The sequence below is a fragment of the Maniola jurtina genome, chromosome 12 (genome assembly GCF_905333055.1).
Source record: "Maniola jurtina chromosome 12, ilManJurt1.1, whole genome shotgun sequence".
NCBI lineage: Eukaryota > Metazoa > Arthropoda > Insecta > Lepidoptera > Nymphalidae > Maniola > Maniola jurtina.
In genome coordinates, this window is record NC_060040.1 from 9,211,995 (window position 1) to 9,235,877 (window position 23,883).

Sequence of the window (23,883 nt, forward strand, 5' to 3'; positions counted from 1 at the left end):
ACCCGGGATCGTATCCCTGACCTCCCAAGTCCGATGTCTTAAGAGGGCTCTCTCCGTCACTCGTTTCATACAATCGTAGTTCCAATTTCATTTGAATATTAAGCAACCAAAGTCCATGAAATTTTGCAGACATATTCTAGAAACTAATATCTATGTCTGAAAATTGGAACTACGATTGTATGAAACGAGTGGAAACGAGTGACGGAGAGAGCCCTGTTAACCACTAACCACTAGCGACTAGTCTAGACTCTAGACTGTCTGTCTATAGGTAGGAATACGACGTGACGTTTGAAATACCTATTATAGGTACCTACCTACATGAAATAAGAAATTCTCTAAGATTATGACAGTTCTTCGTACCTGAGAAGTATTACCAAAGAGGTACTAAATATGCAGGCTATAAAATTGAAAGTCTCGGAATTAGGCGCGACGTTTGCCAAAGGAACAAGGCACACGGCTGACAGCATTCGTGGAATGGATACGGCTGTATTTAGTAGAGTTCGCCAAGGACTGCTTGCGATTTCACATGCTGTAAAAAATGCTTTTTAAAAAACATTAAGAAAACTTTTAGATAAGTAGGTACCTATAGCAAAAATTTTACAATAAAACTTAAAGCTAGCCTTCTTAGGGTTCCGTACCTCAAAAGGAAAAACGGAATCTTTATAGGATCACTTTGTTCTCTATCTGTCTGTCCGTCCGTCCGTCCGTCTGTCGTCGTGTCTGTCAAGAAAACTTATAGGGTAGGTACCTACTTCCCGTTGACCTAGAATCATGAAATTTGGCAGGTAGGTAGATCTTGTAGCGCAAGTAAAGGAATAAATCCGAATACTGTGAATTTGTGGTTTTATCACAGAAAAAAAAATTAAAATGTCTTTTAATTGTCAAAGTAAGATAACTATACCAAGTGGGGTATCATATGAAAGGGCTTTACCTGTACATTCTAAAACAGATTTTTATTTATTTTTAAGCGTAAGAGTTTTTGATTTATCGTTCAAAATGTCGGAAAAAATATCCGAGTACGGAACCCTCAGTGCTCGAGTCTGAGTCGCACTTGCCCGGTTTTTTAGTTACCACTGTACAAATCTATACTAATAAATAAAATTGGAGTGTCTGTCTGTAATATCGAAATAACTACCGCATATTAAGGTCATATGGTTATTTGAACGATACTATAACTGAATCACACGTTTTTAAAATTTTTGTCTGTCTGTCTGTCTGTCTGTCTGTTTGTTTGAAAAGGCTAATCTTGGGAACGGCTAAACCGATTTTGACGGGATTTTCAGAGACAAGTAGAGAATTGACCAGGGTGTAACATAGGCTACTTTTTTAACCGACTTTCAAAAAGGGAGTTGTGTTTTTCTACCTATGTACACCGAAATCTCCGAGATTTCTGAACAGATTTGCGTCATTTCTTTTTTAATCGATAGAGGAACTTTGCGATATTGTTTCCTAAAAAATTTGGAGTCCAACTCCTCAATCCTGATGCTGCAGGGGATCTGACCAATCCACGCGGGCGAAGCTGCGGGCATCAGCTAGTCTTGCTTAAGAATGGTGCCAAGAATAATGGCTGCATTTCCGCGTTGGAGCCGGGCCGATTGATCCTTTGCGCAAAGCATATGAGTTATAGGTAAGAACTTACAAAAAATATAAGGCTCTGACAGACGAACAGACGGACAAGTGATTTTTTTTTAAAAGAATAATAGCCATGTTAAATGACTAATATTCCCTCTCCAACTAAGCGTCAGGCCTGTGCTAGGAATAGGTACGAAATAGTGCAACGGGCGGGGTTTGAACCGTCGACCTTTCGGTTTTCAGTCCACTCCTTTACCGGTTGAGCTATTGAGGCTTAAATTTCACTCAAGTAGACTCAGAGAGTACCGCTCGATCAAAAATATTGTAGTTAGTATGTAAGTATAAAATAAGATTCGGGGACTGTAGGGACATTCAACTCGTGAAATGCGTATTTGGGCCTTATTATATTTTAAGTAAACGGTAAATTATTTTAAGAAAACCGGTCAACTTGTGCTATACGATCTACCTACCTGCTAAATTTCATGATTCTAGGTCAACGGGAAGTAGGTACCTTATAGGTTTCTTGACAGACAGACAGACATGCAGAGAGACAGACGGGTAGACAGACAGACAACAAAGTGATCCTTTATGGATTCCTTTTTCCTTTTGAGGTACGGGACGCAAAAATCTATTCAAAGAACCAAGACACACGGACAGACAGACGGACTTGACAAAAAGGGCTTCGTTGTATTAATACGGAAGCTTTAAAACTAATAAACTACTAACTTAATATGATTCCCATGTAAATATTTGCACTTGAAAATAGTGACCTTAGGAAAATTAATAAAAGAAACCAGCTCTCTGAATCACAGAATGTTAATATTAGGCGAAATCCAATTTCTGCTACGACATCTATCGAGATTGCTAATTTTCTTCCAAAACTGAAACATAGTGTAACTGCTATATTTTTCGGATTTCAAAAACCTTCGTGGCCTATATTCTATTTTTATGTCCATGAAGACCTATCTTTTGATGTCAAGTAAAAATTTAATAGGCAAAGATAACTTTTAGTCCAGTTATCTTTCCATCTAGATTCGACATCAAAGTGTTATATCTATTATGCCCATATAAAATAAGTAGGGTAAATATCTACTTAGATTCGAATGATTAATTAGATAAGTAAACATGTTGAGACTTACCATATATTATTATCTACCCAATCTTCTGTATCTTTTGATCGATTCAACGCAGATGAGAAAGCGAGCTAAACTTTGCTAAAACGTTTTGCTAAAACTTTGCTAAAGCTTTGCTTTGTAAGGTCAAGTCAAACTAAAGAAGAGTGGCCAGGGAGAGAGACAAAAATTAGAAGAAGTAGGTAATTAGAGAGGTTTTTACCAGGAGGCACACCGATCTCAGAGATAAAAAACGATAGCAGTGCTAGAATTCAGTGCCCTTCCGGCGTCAGTTTTCCCTTCCACCTATAATATGGGTACCTTCAAGTCAAGAGTGAATAGACAACTTCTAGGCAAGCGCGCTCCATCTTAGGCTGCATCATCACTTGCTAGCAGGTCTGATTGCAGCCAAGCGCTAGTCTATATAATTAAAAAAAAAAAGAATTAAAGATTGATGATACGTAAATGCATTCCCCAGCGTCAAAAACAAGCCTTTTCTCCTAGCCCAGAAGGATCTATCTATTAAGCTCAACTTTAGGTATCTAAGTATAAGTTACTAGCCGATTATATCGTTTATGCAATTTAATGAGACCCTTGATATTCCCTGTTTCTCGGAGATCATGTTAAAACATCGGATCCGGTGGTTATCAGTTATCACTAACAACCATAATGATAGTTCACTTATGCTATTGATCATAGTCGATTGCCTTCATTCTTAATTGAAATGTACCATAGAAGTACCTACCTTTGTATTTTGTGTGTGTCTATTTTTTGTTAGTTTTTTTTTTGTTAGTAGTACCTTTTAAAAAACCTACTACCTACCTATATTAGGCTCTAATAACTTTATTTATTTAGTTGATAATAAAATATAGGACCTACCTGTCTGCAAATAGACCGAAAATGATACAACCAAATACTAGACCCAATCTGCAAATGATTGTCGTTGATAGTGATTTTATCTTGTGATCGCAAAATATCAGCCACTGAAAAAAGAATAGATAAGTATCTACTTTAGTTTTAAATAGATTTCGTTTATATTTTATTCTTGACACCATTTCATTCGGGCATGACTTGTATCTAATGTAGATAGGTGATTTGGTTTGCTATAAATAAAAATGTTTTTCAAGAATAAAATTAAATAAATGTACCTAGATATCGCCTTGTCCGATAGAACAATTACATCAGTATGATTAGGGGCCCCTCCCCGGTTCTCTATTGAGCACGGTTCTCCTCTCAAAATGAGAAGGGCACGCATTCATCCGATGGAGAAATCTCCCAGGAATTAACCACTCCATAGCGCTAGTCAAAGCCTTCAACAAGAAGGCTGCTTCGTAAGGGCTAGCGCTAAGTAGTATGCCTACACTCTAAACTAGCGGCACGCTATGATGGCCGGTTTGACGTTTGTCCGCTCATGAAGTTCCGTATTAATTGATAACGACTTTGAAGGAAATAATTGTATTACTTTATTGACGATAGTGATGTGCAGAGATTCATAAATTTTATCGAATGTAGTTTTAGGTTTAGGACTCAAAATTTATTTATTAAATTGATTTCTTAAATGTATACAAGTGTAGAAAAATCAGTTTGCACCATTTAAGGGGTGAATGTACTTGTGAATATGAACAATTTTCACTATGTGGACAAACCTCTGAAATCGCAAAAAAATATCAATAAATTTTTAAAAATGGAATCTAATACGATCGTCACATAGGATCGCTGGCTAGCACAACTACTACCTCCGGCAAACTCGCGTCAATGCTCAATGCAAAACAAAGCAGTTTCGAATTGACGTTGCTTCGAAAAGTATAAACTGTCAGTGCAATGCGATTGTGATATAGTTTTGACCTGGCTTTGGATTTCAAATATTGATACTGCATTACTGTTGACCCTTGCTCGTTAATTTGGACTCTGTTCAAGCCCTTTGTTGTGGATTTCGTCGATATGACCGAACGTACGCAGAGAACTGTTCTAAATAGTCAGACACGTGAGTTCGTAATACGCCTTCGTAACTATTTCGATCGTGAAGCTCAAAATGGAGGGCCAATTTTACCTATAACGTCAGTGGTTGAACGCGTAGCTGATGCGCTTAATATTGGACAACGAACTGTTAGACGGATAACTAAAAAAAAATATGGCGAGACTGGCACAGAAGAAAATAAACTTCACACACCAAAAAAGAGAAAACGAGCAAAACCAGTCGTAGGCATCGATAGCTTTGATGCCGATGCTATCCGAAGACATGTTTACGGCTACTATTTACAGAAGGAGTATCCAACAAGAAAAAAGTTGGTGCATTCACTGAAGGAAGCTGGATTATTCTTCGGTGGGGAAAGTTCTTTAACGAAGATTTTGAAGACCATTGGATTTCGATACAAAAAATGTAACAAACGCAAAATATTGATGGAAAGATTTGATATAGCGATGGCAAGGTATACTTTTTTACGGCAAGTGAAAGAAATCAAAAATTGGCAAAATGTTGTGTTCTTGGATGAAACATGGCTTAATGCTAACCATACTGTAGGCCGTTCTTGGAACGATGACACAGCAGCATCTACTTCCAAAGTTCCTGTAGGAAAAGGATCGCGACTTATAATTTGTCACGCCGGAACCATCAACGGGTTTGTCGAAGGTTCTCTCATGGCTTTTGCGTCAAAAACCACTGGAGACTATCATGAAGACATGAATGGAGAAAAGTTTACTGAATGGTTTACCTCAATGTTGTGTAGCCTCCCTGAACCATCTATTATAATTATGGACAACGCCCCATACCACTCGATGCAAATTGACAAGCCACCTGCCCAATCCCAAAAGAAAGCTGATATCGTCGCATGGCTTCGTAAAAATGGCGTAGATGCAAACATGAATATGTTAAAAGCGGAATTAGTACGTCTTTTAAAAGAAAACAAACCAACCAAGATCCGATACGTCATTGACGAAATAGCATTAGAACATGGGCACAGAGTTATACGGTTACCGCCTTACCATTGTGAGTATAATGCGATTGAGTTGGTGTGGGCTCAAATTAAGGGATATGCTGCAAGACACAATACAGAACCCCCATTTACCACAAAAAAAAATGCTAAAATTATTAGAAGAAGCTTGTGAACATGTGACTAAAGGAGACTGGGAAAAGGTTGTGAATAGAACTGTTAAATTAATAAGGGAAGATTATGAAAGAGATGTGAAAATAGATAATATTATAGAAAACGAACATATAATTATTAATGTATGTGATGATAGCAGTGACGACAGTGAAAATAGTAGTATGGACGAATCTGATTAATTATGGCCTTTTGTGGCACCTTTTTTGGTATCTTTTGTATTCATATGTTTCTTGTGTGCATATAAAGTATGTATATTCATTTTCGTTCAAATATTCAGTTCGTTCAAATAAATTAAATAAACATATACATTTTTGTTTTATTAAACCTATTTAATCAGGTACAAAAACAAAACTTAATTGTTTTTTGTTCGAGAATAAATTGACATTCCACATCACTATTGTAATGTGTCAAACCGGCCATCATAGCGTGCCGCTAGTGTAGTGCGGGCATTAAAAGGGCATTGTGGACCGAACAGAGACATGTTTAACCTCCAAGACACGGATATTTGTAGGATCTGTAAAGAGGATGCGAAAACGCCCCTACCATCATCTGTCATTATCCGCCACTAATGTTGTCCGCCACCTAGGGAAACACATACTCCACTCGAAGGAGACGAAAAACATTTCGGCCAAGAAGCTGGTGCTGTTCTTGGCGGCAATTAGTATTGGACGAGAACTGTAAAACGGTGGAAATCAGATAGATCGGAAACTGTCAAAGTGGTACAGGGTCTGGAAAAGCCCTGCATAGCCGCCAAGACAACAAGAAGAAGAAGAAAATAACCTACCACGCTGACCAAGTGTGGATTGGCAGACAACAATTTACAAATTCGCCACTTTACAAAAGTTAAAAAGTACCATAAAAAAATTAGTGAGCATAAGTCGTAACGGATTCTAAATTCAAATTATAAAATAGGTAGGTAAGTAACTGTGCTTGCTTTCATCATTCGAAATAAGTATGAATAGTACTACTTTTTTGTAATTGTTTTTTTTTAAAAGATAGATAATCGAGTTAATAAAAGGCGGGCATTTGCTAATACCTACATGAAACGTGATAGTAGGATTATAATGAAATCTTAGTAGGTAATCCATATTATAATGGTTTTGTGGTTACGATATTGTGTTAGTAATATTGCATAAATAAGTACTTAGATAATTACCCAGACTTGGTGGGTAGATGCAAAGATTCTAAAAGGTATCTACTTACTGCAAGTCTTAGTGCAATAGCTGGTGCGAAGAGAAATGTGCATCTAGACCGAGGCAAAGCTCACGGTTGACCTAATGGATGAAGACGTCGCCAAGCAACGCCTCGAATGCGTTCATGGCCAAGGTTCATGGTCATTGTCTTTTGCTGCAGTAGTGTGGAGTGAGACGTAATAGCCGTTCAAGGAAAAATTTGGACAACCTTGGACAATATTTAGGGTTCCATACCCAAAGGGTAAGTATAACGGAGCCCTATTAATGTCACTCGGCAGTCTGTTGTGTATCTGTCTGTCCTCGTGTCACGGGTCGCTAGCTCGTAGACGAAGTGAAGGTCAAGCCTGAAAATATGTAGAACTTGGACCCAAAACCATTGAATTAGAAATCAATTAAGTAAGTAAATTATATTTCAGGAAGCTCCCATACATGAAATACGAGCCGGGGGAGAAAAAATTGACGGGGTGTATCTGAAAAAAACCAAACTAGTCAGGAATATGAAATTTTGGTTTATTATGTACCATATGCTGTATTCAAATAACAAGGACTGAAAACAACGATTCACAAAGCAGTTAATAAGCTGCTCTGAGACCAAAACATAATTATGCACGGAACCCTAAAACCGCGAAGTCCGACTTGCACTTGGCGGGTTTTTATAAGTATTGTCTAAAATAGATGTCAAGACCTGAATAATAATGATACTTGGCAGATGAAAATATAAAATTACTTAATTACTTACCGTTTTTTTTATCCAAATAACCCATAAAAATTTAACATGCCATGCGGTGCATTTGTACACTTTCGTGCCGTTCAGAACAGAGTAGGTGCATAAGCTCGTATTAAATATTGATGAGGAGGCGGAGACATCGCATTCGATGTCCCGTGGCGGTTCTAGCAGAAACATGTCTTCATATTGATTCAACATCGAAGGCACCATCAGAGTAGCAGAAATAAATGTCACCAGCCATTGCCAAGAGCCGATTTGGCCCAAAACATCCGTCGTAACATCTTCATGAATCGTTCCAATACTAAAATGTAAGGCATATTTTTTACATTTCGTCCTTGAAATGAAATTTCCATTTCCATTCCATAGATATTTACTTACATTGACATTTCAAGATTTGAGGCCGTGCACGATTTAGGTACAATCATGTCAATCCAAGCCTACTAGTTTTGCCTGAACATCTTGTTCTAGGCATTAGGAAAATATTGGCTGGTAATCAAAAATCATTTAAACTTTACAACTTAGAAGATTTAAGGATAAATACCAAAGCAAAGATATTAAAATAATTGAATGTTAGTGCTGTAAAATGGCTTAAAGGTTATTCCCCTTATTCTAATTTTGTTCTCGTTCGAAGATCACGATTCCTTGAATAATGCAGGTAACTTGTCAATGGCATAACATTATTACGATAAGCTGGTGTACCTATGTAGCTAATAATTCTTAAGTTTAAAATACTTAATAATTATTGTTTATTGGGAGATGTCTGTTATTTTCGTTATTTTAGAGGAAACAACTTTTTGCACCTCACTGGTGGCTTTTCGAAAAAAAGTGAAAGGGAAACCGAGTGCGATATGATTTTAATTTCATGGAATATTATCAGTTTTGCACTTGCCCTTCTTATGGACTGGTAAGGTCAATATGGCATGAAAAAAGCCAGGTTGAGCTCATTCCTCATACAACACCCCTGCCGGCCATGGTAAGTAGGTAGGTAAATACTCAAGAGGTTTTTGTTTTGATAATGGTCTACATACTCAACTAATTACTATAATTATTGGTTGTATGAGTTTATAAATGTAGGTAGGTATTTACTTCATAGACAAAACATAAAGGAGATTTCTCACAATTCAAGCTAAACATAAACCAGTTAGATTCCTATACCTACTTACCTACTTGAAGTAAAAATTTTAATTGATTATTTCGTTTAATTATTATTGTTTATAATAAATAGGCAATGTATCTGACTCAAGTAGGTATTATTACACATTTTAAATGCAAAAGCCTTGCTTAAAACTTATACAAAAATATAATATATTAGAAAGATACCTTTTTCGTCAGATTTTTCTTAGGTTATGTTCTAATGTAAAACAAGTACAAACAAATTAAACGTAGGTATATAACTGCCTAGAATAAACAAAGCATATCGCAAATAAAACGTGACTGTTATATTTCTAAGAACTTGTCTATCCTATAATATTTTGTTTAAATTACATAATATACCTAGCATCATGCATTATAAAGCGCCTACCTACGTCATGCGTCGTTATATTATTATTTGCTTATGTGCTTGACATTGTTGAATTTTAAGCTGCGTTTTATGGATATTATGTTACGCTTAAAGAACAAAAACGCTCATTGAGCGACAGAACAGCTCAAAAGTCACAATGCGTTGCGTTTCCTTTAAAACATCCATATCTCGAAATTCTTGATAGGGCACTTACAAAAACGTCCATGACGCGTTGCGGGCTGCGGCAAACATAGAACTATCACATAGCAACATTCGTATCGCGGCTTTCGTGATATATGACCAATGACCATGACGCATTGCGGCAATGAAGAAAAGCTCCGACGCGATCGTCCTAGTTGATGCACCCACGACACGACAGATATTATATAGATTCATGACAAGAATTTCGCTAAGTGGTCGTCGTTCTGTTGTTGCCTTAAGTAACGCGCCATGGGTGTTTTAAAAAGCTGTAACACGAATTTTGCGATGTGGATGTTTTATTGAAACCACAACGCGTTGTGGGCTGCTATTTTGCTCAATGAGCGTTCTCATTTTTTAGGGTTCTGTATCTGAAGTCTGAAGGGTGCCAACGGGACCCTATGACTCCGCTATCCATCCGTCCGTCCGTCCCCCCGTCCCTCTGTCAGCGGGCTGTACCTATCATAATAGGTAGAGAGCAGAAAATTTTCATAGAATGTGTATTTCTATTGCCGCTATAACAGCAAATACATCTCTACTTACTAAAATATTTCTAAATTGCCACTATGAAAATTTACAAGTTATATTTCTTGGGTACGGAACCCTTTCTGTCCGAATCCGACTCGTACTTGACCGATTTTTTTTAGCCTGACACATACGCTGGTATTTCTATTAGCTAGATAACGGCGATTGAGATGCTGGTGCAGCGCTGACGCTCACATTATTATGTGCAGGCACAGGCACGCAGGTATTTGCTTGTGAGGTATGAGTTAATGGAGATAAGGAGGTGCTAGTTTTTTTGCTCGATTGCGGTAACCGACCGCCACGGTGTCGGCTGACGGCGCCACGACGAACCGTCCATTCGCTCGTACACCGGCACTCGCGTCTGGCGTTCGTTCCTCGCATTATCGCCGCCAGTGTCGCGTGCTCTCACACTTTACACATCAATGGTGCTTGTGGTTCTTTACAGAACAGCGACGACACTTCAACACAACCGGGATCCACTAAAGAAATCATGGACAAGGAGCACGCTTTAGAGGAAATGATGGGGAAGCTAGGTGAGTGAACTGAACTTTTCGGAACATATGGTGATGAATCTTCATATCGATGGAATCGAATACTGTTGGGATTGTTAAAAGAAAAATTCACGTATGTTCAAAGTAACGCACGTAAGTAAGTACATATGTTAATGAGTGTTGCCCAGTTTTCTTGATCAAGCCGGTCTTGCGGTCAGAATACCGATTGCACGTGTCGCAAACTTCTTGTGGGCTCCAGTGATCGAGTGAAGGCGAAAGAGCTTTCATTTTTATATCAAATGGAATGTTTCAAGGTTGCTTTAGGTAGGCATACTAACCTACTGGCTACTTGATGTGATTCGTAAATGTAATGCCCCAACATTATAGCTAACTAGATTTATTCCCGCGACAAATTTTAAACACCTAATTTACCCTTTTAGGGGTTGAATTTTCGAAAATCCTTTCTCAGCGGATGTTCGGATGTTTAGGTTACTTATAGCTCTCCGCATGCCGAATTTCAGCCTGATTCTTACCTAGAGTAGTTTGAGCTGTGCGTTGACATAATATCATCAGTCAATCAGCTTTTGCTTTTATACATATATTTAGGTGTACCTACGGGTGTCATGGTAGGCATGAAAGCTTTTAATTTTGCAAGGTGAATATTAATTACATTTATCATTTATTAGGGTTCCGTACCTCAAAAGGAAAAACGAAACCCTTATAGGATCACTTTGTTGTCTGTCTGTCTGTCTGTCTGTTTATATCCTTGTACATTTCTTTTTTTATTCACTTCAAAAAGGAGGAGGTTTTCATTATTCGATGTGTAATTTTTTTTGTAATTTTTCTTAAGATCCCAATGTGTAAAAAGTACCTAAGGTCAACTACATAATATAATGTATCTATAATCGGCTAAACTACATGCAAACCTGATTAAATATATCAGTTTCATTTCATATTGTTCTCATCGAAATGTAGATATTACTTACTTAATTCTTTTTCCTAAACAAAATTGTACCTATACTTGTTTTCATATGAGGAAATTATTTCAAAATTCTTGTAAGTATTAGTTCGCTCTAACATTAATAATAATTGACCGTTAACATTTGTAACAAATAACAAGCAGATTATAGGTACGTAAAATTTTAACGTCCATGTTATCTATGCAATTCTCACTCTCGTTAGACGAATGCACCCGCAAAACTCGGCTAGGCGCTTAGGCGGGCGTGGGCGATGAAAATGATGGCTGAAATTCGACTTTCGATCAGTCATTAATAATTTTTTCCTCAGTAGATAGTAGTCATTGAAAAAATAATGAAAAAGTAAATTGCGGCTTATGATTAGTGCCAAACGAAATAGATAGGTAGACGAGATGAAAAAGCGTCGATAGTCCTGTGGTTAAGACGTTCGGCCTCCTATTCCGGGGGTCCGGAATTAATCCCGAGCACGCGCTTCTAACTTTTTGGACTTATATGCAACAGAGGATTCCCGCGACTTCGTCCGCGTGGATTTAGGTTTTCAAAGATCCCGTGGAAACTGTTTGGGTTTTCCGGGATAAAAATGTGTTTATTTCAATAACATGGACGCAAGCTAACTCGGTACTAAGTTTCATACAAATCGGTTGAGCAGAAGGGTCTTTAGGAATCCCGTAGGAACTCTTTGATTTTCCGGGATAAAAAGTAATCTGTACCCAATTTCGCCAGAATCGGTTAAACTGTTGGGCCGTGAAAAGGTAGCAGACAGACAGACAGACAGATAGACAGACAGACAGACAGACACACTTTCACATTTATAATATTAAGTATGGAGGATATCATTAGCTTTAACGGTGAAGGAAAACATCGTGAGTAAACTTGCATGCCTCAGAGTTCTCCTCATAACGTTCTCTAAGGTACTGAAATCTGTATCCATGAATCTGTATGAAATCCACACTTGGCCAGCGTGGTAGACATTGCCCAAGTCCTTCACATCTGAGAGGTAACCCGAGTAGAGAGACGAATCTATGACGAGATGGTATTATTTCGAAGCTAAATAAAAATTGCGTCATTGTTTCTTCACTGTAAAAGCTACATGCACTTAAAATTCGGATAACGATCCAGTATTTCTGCTTGACCGATTTCATTACCACAGTTTATGTATTATAAACTAGACACAAATGTTTATAATATAATGGGTACATGATATACACAATACATAATTGGTATTGTACTTATAAATACACTTAAAAATATAGTTGAGTCCCGCGACTTCGACCGCGTCCGACAGGTTTTTTAAAATTTCCGTGGGAACTCTTTGGTTTTGCTTGATAAAAAAAAAAATCCGACGAATTGAAAACCTCCTCCTTTTTTCGAAGTCGGTTAAAAAGTAGTTTATGTCCGTCTCACGTAAGCTAACTCTGCTGTAACTTGCATATACAAAAGGTTAAAAGTGTAAATTAAAAATTTATAACATCCCCGACAAGTGACGGTTACAGTGACTAGAAAAGAGCTGATAACTTTCAAACGGCTGAACCGATTTTCTTGGATTTCGATTATAGCTAAGAACACTCTCGATTAAGCCACCTTTCAAACAAAAAATAAATAAATTAAAATCGGTTCATTAGTTTAGGAGCTACAATGCCACAGACAGATACACAGATACACACGTCAAACTTATAACACCCCTCTTTTTGGGTCGGGGGTTATAAATCCGTTTAGTGGATGGGCCGTAAAAAGGAAACAGATAGACACACTTCCGCTTTTATAAGCAGTAGGTATGGCAGTATGGATTTAGAGATTAAATTCTAACAATGATATCATGACATGCTACGAGATTTTCCCGACCTACAAAAATTATATATTATGCAAATTTTTTTATTTATTTATATAAGAAAGCTGGGGAAAAGTTCCACGTTGTCGACGGGTCGGGACTCAGCCGAAGCAATTCAAACAGCAACGTTGCGTGAAGACACAATGGATTTATTCTAGGTTTTACGGAGTAGAGTCCCTAACCTAGGTCCCACGCAGTGGAAGCCAAAGGTCGGAAGCACCACTAGGCGACGAGAGTCGTGTCCCTTACGAACGTCCCACGAAGTGGAAGCGGACGTCGGAAGCGCGACTTTTACACGGGGTTATGAGAGTCGTGTCCCATACAATTCGTCCCACGCAGTGGAAGCGAAAGTCGGAAGCGCGGCTACAAGGTGACCTCGTGTGTCGAGTGATCCGTACTAGTGAATCCATTGATTGAATCGATTTTTGATTTTCGATTGATAAACATTGCCTATGGCTGGGTCTTATGGTAGGGTTGGAAAATCTCCTTAGCGTCGTTTACTTTTTTGCGAACCTATAGTCAGCGCCATCTAGTTCCAACTTGGCAAGTTACAGGGAGTGATGCGATCTATATTTCCGCACCCTGTGATTAGCGCCAGCTGGTGACGTTGTAGTGTTACAGTCTCCCCCTCAGCTTCCGAAGGCGTCCCGACGAGGAAACTGGATCAATTAATTTGCTTCTTAGTTGTGTTTCCGGGGCCATCCCCTCCTTCGTAAAGGTTGAACCGGGGTGTTCATTTTCCCCCTCCCCCTGGATCAAAGCAGCTTCTAACGCATAGTTACTTCTGTCTGTTTTGATAATTAATGGTTTGGTCTTCAAGTGAAACGTCGATGTACGTCCCGATCTCGTCACGTAGAACCTTGGGCCTTGGGTGGTGTTTGACTTGCCTGAAGTGTCCGCCAGTTTGTAAACAGCGGTTCCACGTTGCGCGCCAGATGTAAGAAAGCGCTGCCCCACGTTGGGCGCCAGATGTAAGAGAGCGGGGGAAAATTTCCACGTTGTCGACGGGTCGGGACTCAGCCGAAGCAATTCAAACAGCAACGTTGCGTGAAGACACAATGGATTTATTCTAGGTTTTACGGAGTAGAGTCCCTAACCTAGGTCCCACGCAGTGGAAGCCAAAGGTCGGAAGCACCACTAGGCGACGAGAGTCGTGTCCCTTACGAACGTCCCACGAAGTGGAAGCGGACGTCGGAAGCGCGACTTTTACACGGGGTTATGAGAGTCGTGTCCCATACAATTCGTCCCACGCAGTGGAAGCGAAAGTCGGAAGCGCGGCTACAAGGTGACCTCGTGTGTCGAGTGATCCGTACTAGTGAATCCATTGATTGAATCGATTTTTGATTTTCGATTGATAAACATTGCCTATGGCTGGGTCTTATGGTAGAGTTGGAAAATCTCCTTAGCGTCGTTTACTTTTTTGCCAACCTATAGTCAGCACCATCTAGTTCCAACTTGGCAAGTTACAGGGAGTGATGCGATCTATATTTCCGCACCCTGTGATTAGCGCCAGCTGGTGACGTTGTAGTGTTACATTTATTTATTTATTTACTATAGTACCGCCCACAGAGTTACACATTTAGATTAAATACATGTTGTTCCTTAAATTCTAGGGCTCTTATGCAACTCCACTTACGGGCAGTCACAGCATGCATTAACATAAACATAAGTCGTACAGTAAAATATAAAAAATAATATAATAGCTAACCTAAGGACTATGAAAAAATACCTAACTTATAAATTTTAAAAGAATATAATAAGATGGAAATTAAGTTAAAGTTAAGTTAAGTTAAACTAAGCTAAATTATCTAAATCATCTAAAATACAATGCAATATACTTACGGCTAGGGACTGACACTAATTATCTATTATTTTTTCACGAAACTGTTACGGTTCAGCCCCTATCTGCAGTTGGCCTAGTATTTTAAAGATAGTACCTACCTGCCTTGCCTACCTATAGTACGCGACAGGTCGAGATGGCAATCGGGGTATGAGATGGGGGGACGCCCCGTACACCCGCACGTAACCCGCGCTATGCCGCACCCGGTTAGTGTAGTGACCACCCCGTTTGGCATCTCGACTGGTGGTCGCGTAAATATACAGTTTTAAGAGGTAGCACAATTCAAACAAAATCGTAGTCTGTGACCCTGCCTTGAAATTTATCAGCACATAAATTATATATTCATTTCACACCGAAGGCAGGTACGAGGGGTGGCTGAAAAGTTCTGAGCCTAAGGCACTTGCATTCGTGCTAATTACTCATCCGGCGGGTCACTAGTTGAGCGACATCTACCCACTATATAAGAAAAGTTTCATGTCATTAGCTTCATTAAGCTTTGAGTAATTGAACCGTGAACATCAACATGTCTGAGTCATCGCTGCAGTTAACGAAATTGGAACATCGCGCCGTCATAAAATTCCTCGTAAAAAAGGGGAAAACAGCAAAAGAAATTTTTGAAGAAATGTCTAGTGTATACGGAGAATCTGGACCGTCGTCAGCCACGGTTAAACGATGGACACGCCTATTCCAACAAGGCCGAGAGACTCTGGAAGACGACCCCCGCTCGGGCCGGCCGAACACCGCAGTCACTGATGAAAACATCGAAAAAGTAAAAAAAATTGTACTGGACGATCGGCGAGTAAAATTGTGGCAGATAGCAGAAGAGCTGAGCATCAGTAAGGAACGAGTTGGAGACATTATGCATAATCATTTGCATATGAATAAAGTCAGTGCGCGTTGGGTGCCTAAAATGCTCACGCCACTGGACAAGCAGCGACGAGTTGAAACTTCCGAAGAATTTATAGACCTGTGCAAGGACAATTTGGAGGAAATTTGCACTCGTATTGTCACCGTTGATGAAACGTGGATCCGACAATACGACCCGGAGTCGAAACAAGAGTCAATGCAATGGATAGAGAAGGGGGAAAAGCCGCCGAAGAAGTTCAAGGTGGAAAAATCGGCTTCCAAACTCATGGCCACCATTTTTTGGGATTGCGAAGGAGTTTTACTCATAGATTACCTCCAAAAAAAAAACTACGATGAATGCAGAGTATTATGCAGGGCTTTTGAAAAAAGTTCGCGAAGCCATTGTTGAAAAAAGAAGAGGCAAAATCAGCAAAGGAATTTTGTTTCTGCAAGACAATGCGCCGGTTCACACAGCGCGCATTGCGAGGCAAGCCTTGCGAGAAACTGGATTCGATGAAGTGAACCACCCTCCCTATAGTCCAGATCTGGCCCCTAGCGACTATTTTCTATTTAAAAATTTGAAAAAGGACCTTCGGGGACGAAGATTTGGAGATGATGAAGAGATGAAGGCGGCCGTAAATGAACATTTTCAAGCTAAAGACGCGGCTTATTTTTTTTCAGGGATACAAGCCCTCTATAAAAGATGTCAAAAGTGCATTGAAGTCCATGGGGACTATATTGAAAAATAAATTTTATTTAGATTTTTATCTAGACTTTTAATGCCCTAGGCTCAGAACTTTTCAGCCACCCCTCGTATGTTCCATAACCATAAAAAGAAAATCACAAATAAAGGTCCAACCTTGATTGCAGGTGCGTGTTGTGCATGAATATTAAATATTATACTCTTTAAAGGTAGATGGGCACAATCGATGTTTTTTATGAGTAGGTCCAAGAAGCGGAATAATAGGTATTATTATAGTTTTCAATGAAATCCCAAGCGAATATCATATGTGATCACGCAAGACGCAAGACAGTGGGACAAGTTAGTGACAGCCTAGACTAGAGGTTAGATGTAGACCTCTTTCTTATTCGAGGGCTTGGAGTTCAACCCGGGCACTTTTCGGAGCTAGGTGCGTTTAAAAAAAATATCACTTGCTTTACGATATAGGAAAACATCGTGCAAATCCTGCATAAGTAGGTACCTAAGTGTTCTTCATAATATTCTCAAAACGGTATGAACTTGTGAGTCTGCCAAACCGAACTTTGTCAGAGTGGTGGAGTGAGGCCTAAACTCTTTTCATTGTAAGAGGAGACCAGTTCTCAGTAGTTGGTCAGCGATGGGTTGATGATGATCATAATGATTCTTAGATAAAAAAGATATCACACTTCACACTATCACACTAATATTATAAAGGCGAAAGTTTGTATGTGTGTGTGTGTGTGTGTGTGTGTGTGTGTGTGTGTGTGTGTGTGTGTGTGTGTGTGTGTGTGTGTGTGTGTGTGTGAGTGTGTTTGTTACTCCTTCACGCAAAAACTACTGGAGGGATTTGACTGAAATTTGGAATAGAGATAGATAATACCCTGGATTAGCACATAGGCTACTTTTTATCCCGGAAAATCAAAGAGTTCCTACGGGATTTCGAAAAACCTAAATCCACGCGGGCGAAGTCGCGGGCATCGGCTAGTTACCTATACTTTTTATTAGAGGAAATAATAAGTAAAATCGATCAAATAAATCATGCGTAAATTATTCCTACTAACAATATTATGATAATAGGATGTTTTTAGTTTTTATGTTTCCTGGTGACGACACAAGAGTGATGCTGATAACTAGTGAGGTTAGAACCTTCATCGTCTAGTTGATCTTAACCACCCGTTATCAAAGTTTAAACAGTAATGTGTTAATTATTGTTCAAGAGAACCTAGTGATATTGTGAAGTCAAGAGTTTTAGCATAACAAAACAACCATTTAGCCTGTTAGCTATAAATAGTTTGTGTTTACTTTTGTTTGTTTCTAACTACCTACTTTAGTATGACGGTCGAAGAAGGATACACATAGATCCAAATTTTGTATAGAAAATATATTTAATTTTAACAGTTTGCTGTCAAGGCGCGGACTGAAAACTGAAAGACTGATGACGGTTCATACCAAGTAAAAACTTTGTCGTTGACCTCGAGGACCCAACTCCTCAACCCTGATGCTGTAAGGATCCTAAATCCTGGTGATCCCACGGAATTTTTGAAGAATCATCCGTTTAAATGTTTTTACGTGGTACAGAAACACGTTCATCCCGGGGACGGGCTATTACGGATAGGCTACTTCTGTCCTGGGAAATCAAAAGTTTCAAAAACCTAAATCCGCGCGGGCATCAGCTAGTCCAATTAATATAATAGTACTACTATTTAATCTTCTTTTTATCTATTGTATATTTTCCTTATAATTTGTGTTTTATGATTTTTATGCTTAGATAGGTAGGTACCTATTTACCAAGTTATTGGTTTATCCTGTAAGTCATAATTTATTTACTTAAGTGGTCAGTGGGTATTCACATACCTTATTGGTATCTATTTGTGCCAGATTTGGTTTGGTTTCCTCAAGGATTGGTGTTGTATTACATTATGTAAGCACAGTATCGGACTACGTAGGTATTAGGCAGTTAGTTTTAGTTATTCATTTATATTAATAAAAGTATAGGTTTATTAATATAAATGAATAACTAAACCTAACTGCCTAACCTAAGAACCTAAAAATATTTCAGACATACCTTAAGGCATTAGTGATTCAGGTAGTTATTTGATTTTTTAAATTTTTTATACCTCACGTAGATCGTAAATAATCCTTGATTGTTATTTGTCTTTGTTATTTGTTTAATAGATAATGGAGTGGTTATACAATGCTATTTGTACATTTAATTATTATGCACCATTACTATACGTCTTATTATATGAATAATTATATTACTCTGTGTGTAAAACTGGAACAAGCTGAATTACCTATGTACACAAAAACTCCAACTAAAACTTTAACATGTATGATGTTTTGAAAGTTTGGTCAACGTTGCTAATCCATACAATTAATTTATTATTATAAATGCGAAATTGTATCTAGTATCTACGAGTGTCTGTAGTGTATCCATCTGTTGCCATTTCATAGTTTTAACTCTAAACCAATCTTAGAATTTTGGAGTCACGAACACATAAGCAGGTACTATGAACATATCTACCTACATATTTATATACCAGAAAATCAAAGAGTTCCTGCGGATTTTTAAAAACCTTAATTCACTCGAATGAACTCGCGAACATTATCTAGTATGGTATATTTAACTAAGTAATTCCATTATTTAACTAACTATTAATGTTATTATTATTAAAACAATTAATCTTTATTATTTTATTCGATTGATAAAACCTTTAACCAGTAACAACACAATATTCTACAATATTATGAGGTCATAATATTATTATGGTCCCTTATCAGTAACAAGTAACAACCGTGCTAAAATTATATTTATCACACGCAATATGCTTCGAATAGTGATATCGATGCCTAGATATTATATTACTATTTATTAAGTACTTAGTATATAAATATTATCTGGTTAGAAAAATATATACTTATCCAAATTACCTACCTAGGTACCGTATGCTAAAATTCGAAGATTTTATTCCTGGATGGTTTTCCTTGGCAGTAGTTTTTTTTTAGTGAAAGTCGAGTAGTGACCACTGAAGTTCATAATATGATACTATCCCTGATGTACCTATAAGGGTAGGTACCTACCCATGTGCTTTTTTCTAATACTAGTGGATTGGCAGACTTCACAGACCTTTGAGCGAATTATGTTGAATTCTCTGGCATGCAGATTTCCTCACGATGTTTTCCTTCACGGTATAGTAGTTTTCGAAAAGCGAAATGTGCGTAACTGCGTGCCCGGGACAAACTCCCTCCTTTATTGGAATTTTATTGGATTATTATAGCTAGCCAATTGTTTTCTTTCATAAATGTTTTGAAAATAAAATCAAAACGCGTAGGGCGGAATCTCCTTCTTTTTGGAAGTCGGTCAAAAATAACGACTTGTGTTCCAAATTATTTATCTGTCTGAAAAGAGCCCGTGCTCATTTACTTATACTGTTCACTGCGCATTTTGGCGGGTCAATGCCTGAGATGACCTTTTCGTGACTTTATAAGTAGAGACCTACCTTTTTAGAGTTCCGCACCTCAGAAGGAAAAACGGAACCCTTATAGGATCACTTTGTTGTATGTCTGTCTGTCTGTCTCTTCGTCGTGTCTAAGAAAACCTATAGGGTATTTCTTAGGGTACTAAGGTAGGTCTTATAGCACAGGTAAAGGAATAAATCCGAAAACCGTGAATTTGTGGTTAAATCATTAAAAAAAAAAATTAAAATGTGTTTCAATTTTCAAAGTAAGATAACTAACTACTTATATCAAGTGGGGTATCATCTGAAAGGGCTTTACCTGTATATCCTTAAACAGATTTTTATTTATTTTTATGCATAACAGTTTTTGATTTATCGTGCAAAATGTCGAAAAAAATTATCCAAGTACGGAACACTCGGTGCGCGATTCTGACTCGCACTTAGCCGGTTTTATTCGTATTAGAAAAGATTAAGGGAGTGATGGAGTGAATAACTGCGCTATTTTTAACGTAGTCTACTAGACGCGTAGAGCCTTCCACTTTCACTAGAACCAAGGTTTTAATTTTATATAAACAAATTCAGCTCATAATTTTTCTGGTTGGTAGTACCTACTAGGTATTGGGACCTACTTACATAATTTCTATATAATAATAATTATACGTTCGTTATTCTTTGTACGATACAATATGTTCACCAAATTAACCTTTCCACTGGCCTTTCTACTTACGGAATTTTTACGTAGTAAGTAGGTATGTAGAACTTAACAGTTTTTATTTTTCGTAGATCGTAATTTGTATGTAGATCTACTTTTACCTAAATTATAATACTAGATGGATAGTGAAATTTTATGATTTTGTCAGTGATTCTCTCAAATTGTTGTAGTTTTAACGTTTAAATAGTTCAATTTTATTGTAATTTAGTTTGTACCGATGGGGCTGGCATATATAGGTCCCTTAAAAATACTAGAGTTTAAAAAAATACTAGATAGATGGATTGTTTTTAAACCGAATTATCAAGGTTTTGAACGACCTACTGTAAAGAAAATAATCGCCTGCACATACATAGGAATATTTTCATCTTGTACCTATCTACCAATGATGTTTGTATAGTTTACAGTATGTTTTTTAACTGGGACAGTGTGGGTAAATCTATAACCATACGAGATGAATGGACACCGTCTTAGGAACCTTTAGGCTTTTTTATGTGAAAACAATTTTGGCATGTCAATTTATTGGTCAAGCGTGAGTTGTCTATAAAAATAAATGAAATTGACTAAATTTATTTTGAACCTGATCGACTCAATATCAAGGGACTGCAATTGCTTGTACAAGTATAGTACAGTATGGCATATTATTCTAAATTGAACACTTGAAAAAAGCAACCGCCGAGTTTCTTGCTGGTTCTTCTCGGTAGGAACGGCATTCCGAACCAGTGGTAGATTATTTTGACGATTCAGAAGCACTTATAAAAAGTTTATTTGAATAAAAATCTATTCTATTCGATCATTTTTCATTCATATAATTCTTATATTTCCGGCGACATCTGGTTTATGTGCAAACAACATGGGAATGTTTACCATTGGCATTACGCCAGATATCAACGTTGATAACGACGTAACAATTGTAATTATCCTTGAAGAAACATTTCCATGTCAACCGAATTTTCTTAAAATAACCACTAATTTATTTAATCGCAGTTACTTTATCCATTTCCATTTAACTATGGAATGGATGATGAAATAGTTTTTATTGGTTTTACCGACTAGCTACCAATTCAATGCCTACCAATTGCAAAAAAAAATCATTATTGAATTTTGAAATTGAATGAATTTTTTTGTTCTTTCTCTTTAGGTTTCCGTAGGTATCTCCACAGAAAAAAGGAACCCCTATTAGGATTACTTCTTTGTATGTATATCTGTGTGCCAAGACCGTCAAGGGAATCAAATTGTATCAGTAGATACCTACTTCAACAATGTCAAAGAGGAAAAATCCAAAAACCGTTAATTTGTGGTTACATCACAAAAAGTATCGCAAGTGATAGCTAGGTTTATGAAATATCTAACTAAAACTGTATAAAATTATTTTCTCTGCTGGGTATGGGCATAAGTGATAATAAGTTTGATAGATATCAAGCTGTGTAATCAGTCAATTGGGTAACAACGCACTATTATCACATCGCTCATACTCACGCGTTGTTGATTGTCCAATATGTCCTCTTTTATCACGTTATCACCTTATCAGTTTAAGCAGCTATAGACCTTTTACTATGTTTATGATAACTAGCATAACGTGCTCGTGATTACTTCGCTGCGACGCGATGGCATGGCAGCGACGCGACCTGCGATGCCACGCGCATCAATTACTATTTTTAACCCCCGATCCAAAAAGAGGGGTTTTATAGGTTTGACGTGTGTATCTGTCTGTGGCATCGTAGCTCCTAAACTAATGAACCGATTTTAATTTAGTTTTTTTTGTTTGAAAGGTGGCTTGATCGAGAGTGTTTTTAGCTATAATCCAAGAAAATCGGTTCAGCCGTTTGATAGTTATCAGCTCTTTTCTAGTTACTGTAACCTTCATTTGTCGGGGGTGTTATAAATTTTTAATTTATTAAATCCCGAGAACTCACCTCTAACTTTTAAGGAAAAAATTCCTTTTTAAGGAATACATCGGCATCGTGAAGAAAACTGCCCGAGAGTTCTCCATAATGTTCTCAATGTTGTGCGACGTCTGCCAATCCGCACAATGATGGGCAATGGTCTAAACTAAACCGTTCTTACTCTGAGAGGAGACCCGTGTTCAGTAGTGAGTCGGTGATGGGTTGAGATAAGATGATTAGGTAGGTAAATAGAAACCTATAAAAATGCAGATACGCAAATATTTAGTATTGAGGTAGGTAGGTAAGTGGTTGATTGCAGTAAAGTAACCGCACATCCGTTCTCCATTACTCCTAATTTCGAGGAATCAGCTAGTTTACGTAGAACTGACGCTTAATACCTGTCTCGATCAAAGATATTTAGGTACCTACCTACTAAGTAATACAGTAATACCTGTGGTAATACGTGGTAATACCTAGTGGCTGGTGGGATGGTACAATCTCGATGCGGTAATCTATAACGTCGTCTTAGAGTGAAAACCTCGGGAATGCATTTTTGCTCAAATTTATTTTATTGCGTTTCTAGGAAGAAAACCTCGCAACGCACATCCTGATCTGACTAATTTGTTCATTCGATACTCGTAACGCCATCTACGACATTAAATGAGAAACTCGTAAATATTCGCCTCTGTTAGTTACAGCACGCAGTTTTTTCTTCCTCCTGAAAAGTTACTTCTTTTACACTTACGAGGTTTTCACTCTAAGCCGTCGATAAAGAGGTAAAGTTTTTCCGTAGGAAGTAATCTCTGGAATTACTGAACTCTTTCACTAGTAGAAAGCTGCATTATTCCCTAGTGACAGGTTGTTATTTATTAACAAAAAATTAGAGATCCGTACGAAAATATTTTCGTGCGAAGCCGGGGCGGATTGCTAGTTTAATGTAAATCTTGTTTAGTGTTCTTTTTTCCTTTAAACAAAATCAATACTCGTTTACTGTTTACTAAACATACCTATTTCGTGCGATCTACTTTAAATTTTCCTGGTCTATTGGGATCGATTTTTAACCCTCGACCCAAAAAGAGGGATGTTATAAGTTTGATATAATGATAGAGTTTAGTTAATAGATGTTTGCGCTTCTATATTTTTAACCAATTTACCAAAATCAGGCGCGTCGTTAGATAATCCTTGTCTTTAGTAGGTATTTTGGTTTGTAAAAGTA

At 37.8% G+C, this 23,883-nt stretch overlaps 2 protein-coding genes across 4 annotated transcripts in view; one reads left to right on the forward strand and one right to left on the reverse strand.

Annotated features, from left to right (window-relative positions):
* Positions 1-8,357, reverse strand: part of LOC123870323 (solute carrier family 22 member 4-like) — a 12,272-nt gene extending 3,915 nt beyond the window's left edge. For both annotated transcript variants that reach the window (XM_045913572.1, XM_045913573.1), the window contains exons 1-5: positions 8,087-8,357; positions 7,721-8,009; positions 3,564-3,667; positions 2,299-2,453; positions 361-529 (exon numbers count right to left, since the gene is read on the reverse strand). In XM_045913572.1, the coding sequence (XP_045769528.1) occupies positions 361-529; positions 2,299-2,453; positions 3,564-3,667; positions 7,721-8,009; positions 8,087-8,133 (764 nt within the window). In that variant the 5' untranslated portion in view covers positions 8,134-8,357. The remainder of the gene's footprint in view (positions 1-360; positions 530-2,298; positions 2,454-3,563; positions 3,668-7,720; positions 8,010-8,086) is intronic.
* Positions 8,358-10,171: 1,814 nt separating this feature from the next.
* The window catches only part of LOC123870325 (organic cation transporter protein), a 29,281-nt gene continuing 15,569 nt past the window's right edge, over positions 10,172-23,883 (forward strand). The window contains exon 1 of one of the 2 annotated variants that reach the window (XM_045913574.1): positions 10,172-10,465. In XM_045913574.1, the coding sequence (XP_045769530.1) occupies positions 10,423-10,465 (43 nt within the window). In that variant the 5' untranslated portion in view covers positions 10,172-10,422. The remainder of the gene's footprint in view (positions 10,466-23,883) is intronic. The other variant, XM_045913576.1, reaches the window with a different exon arrangement.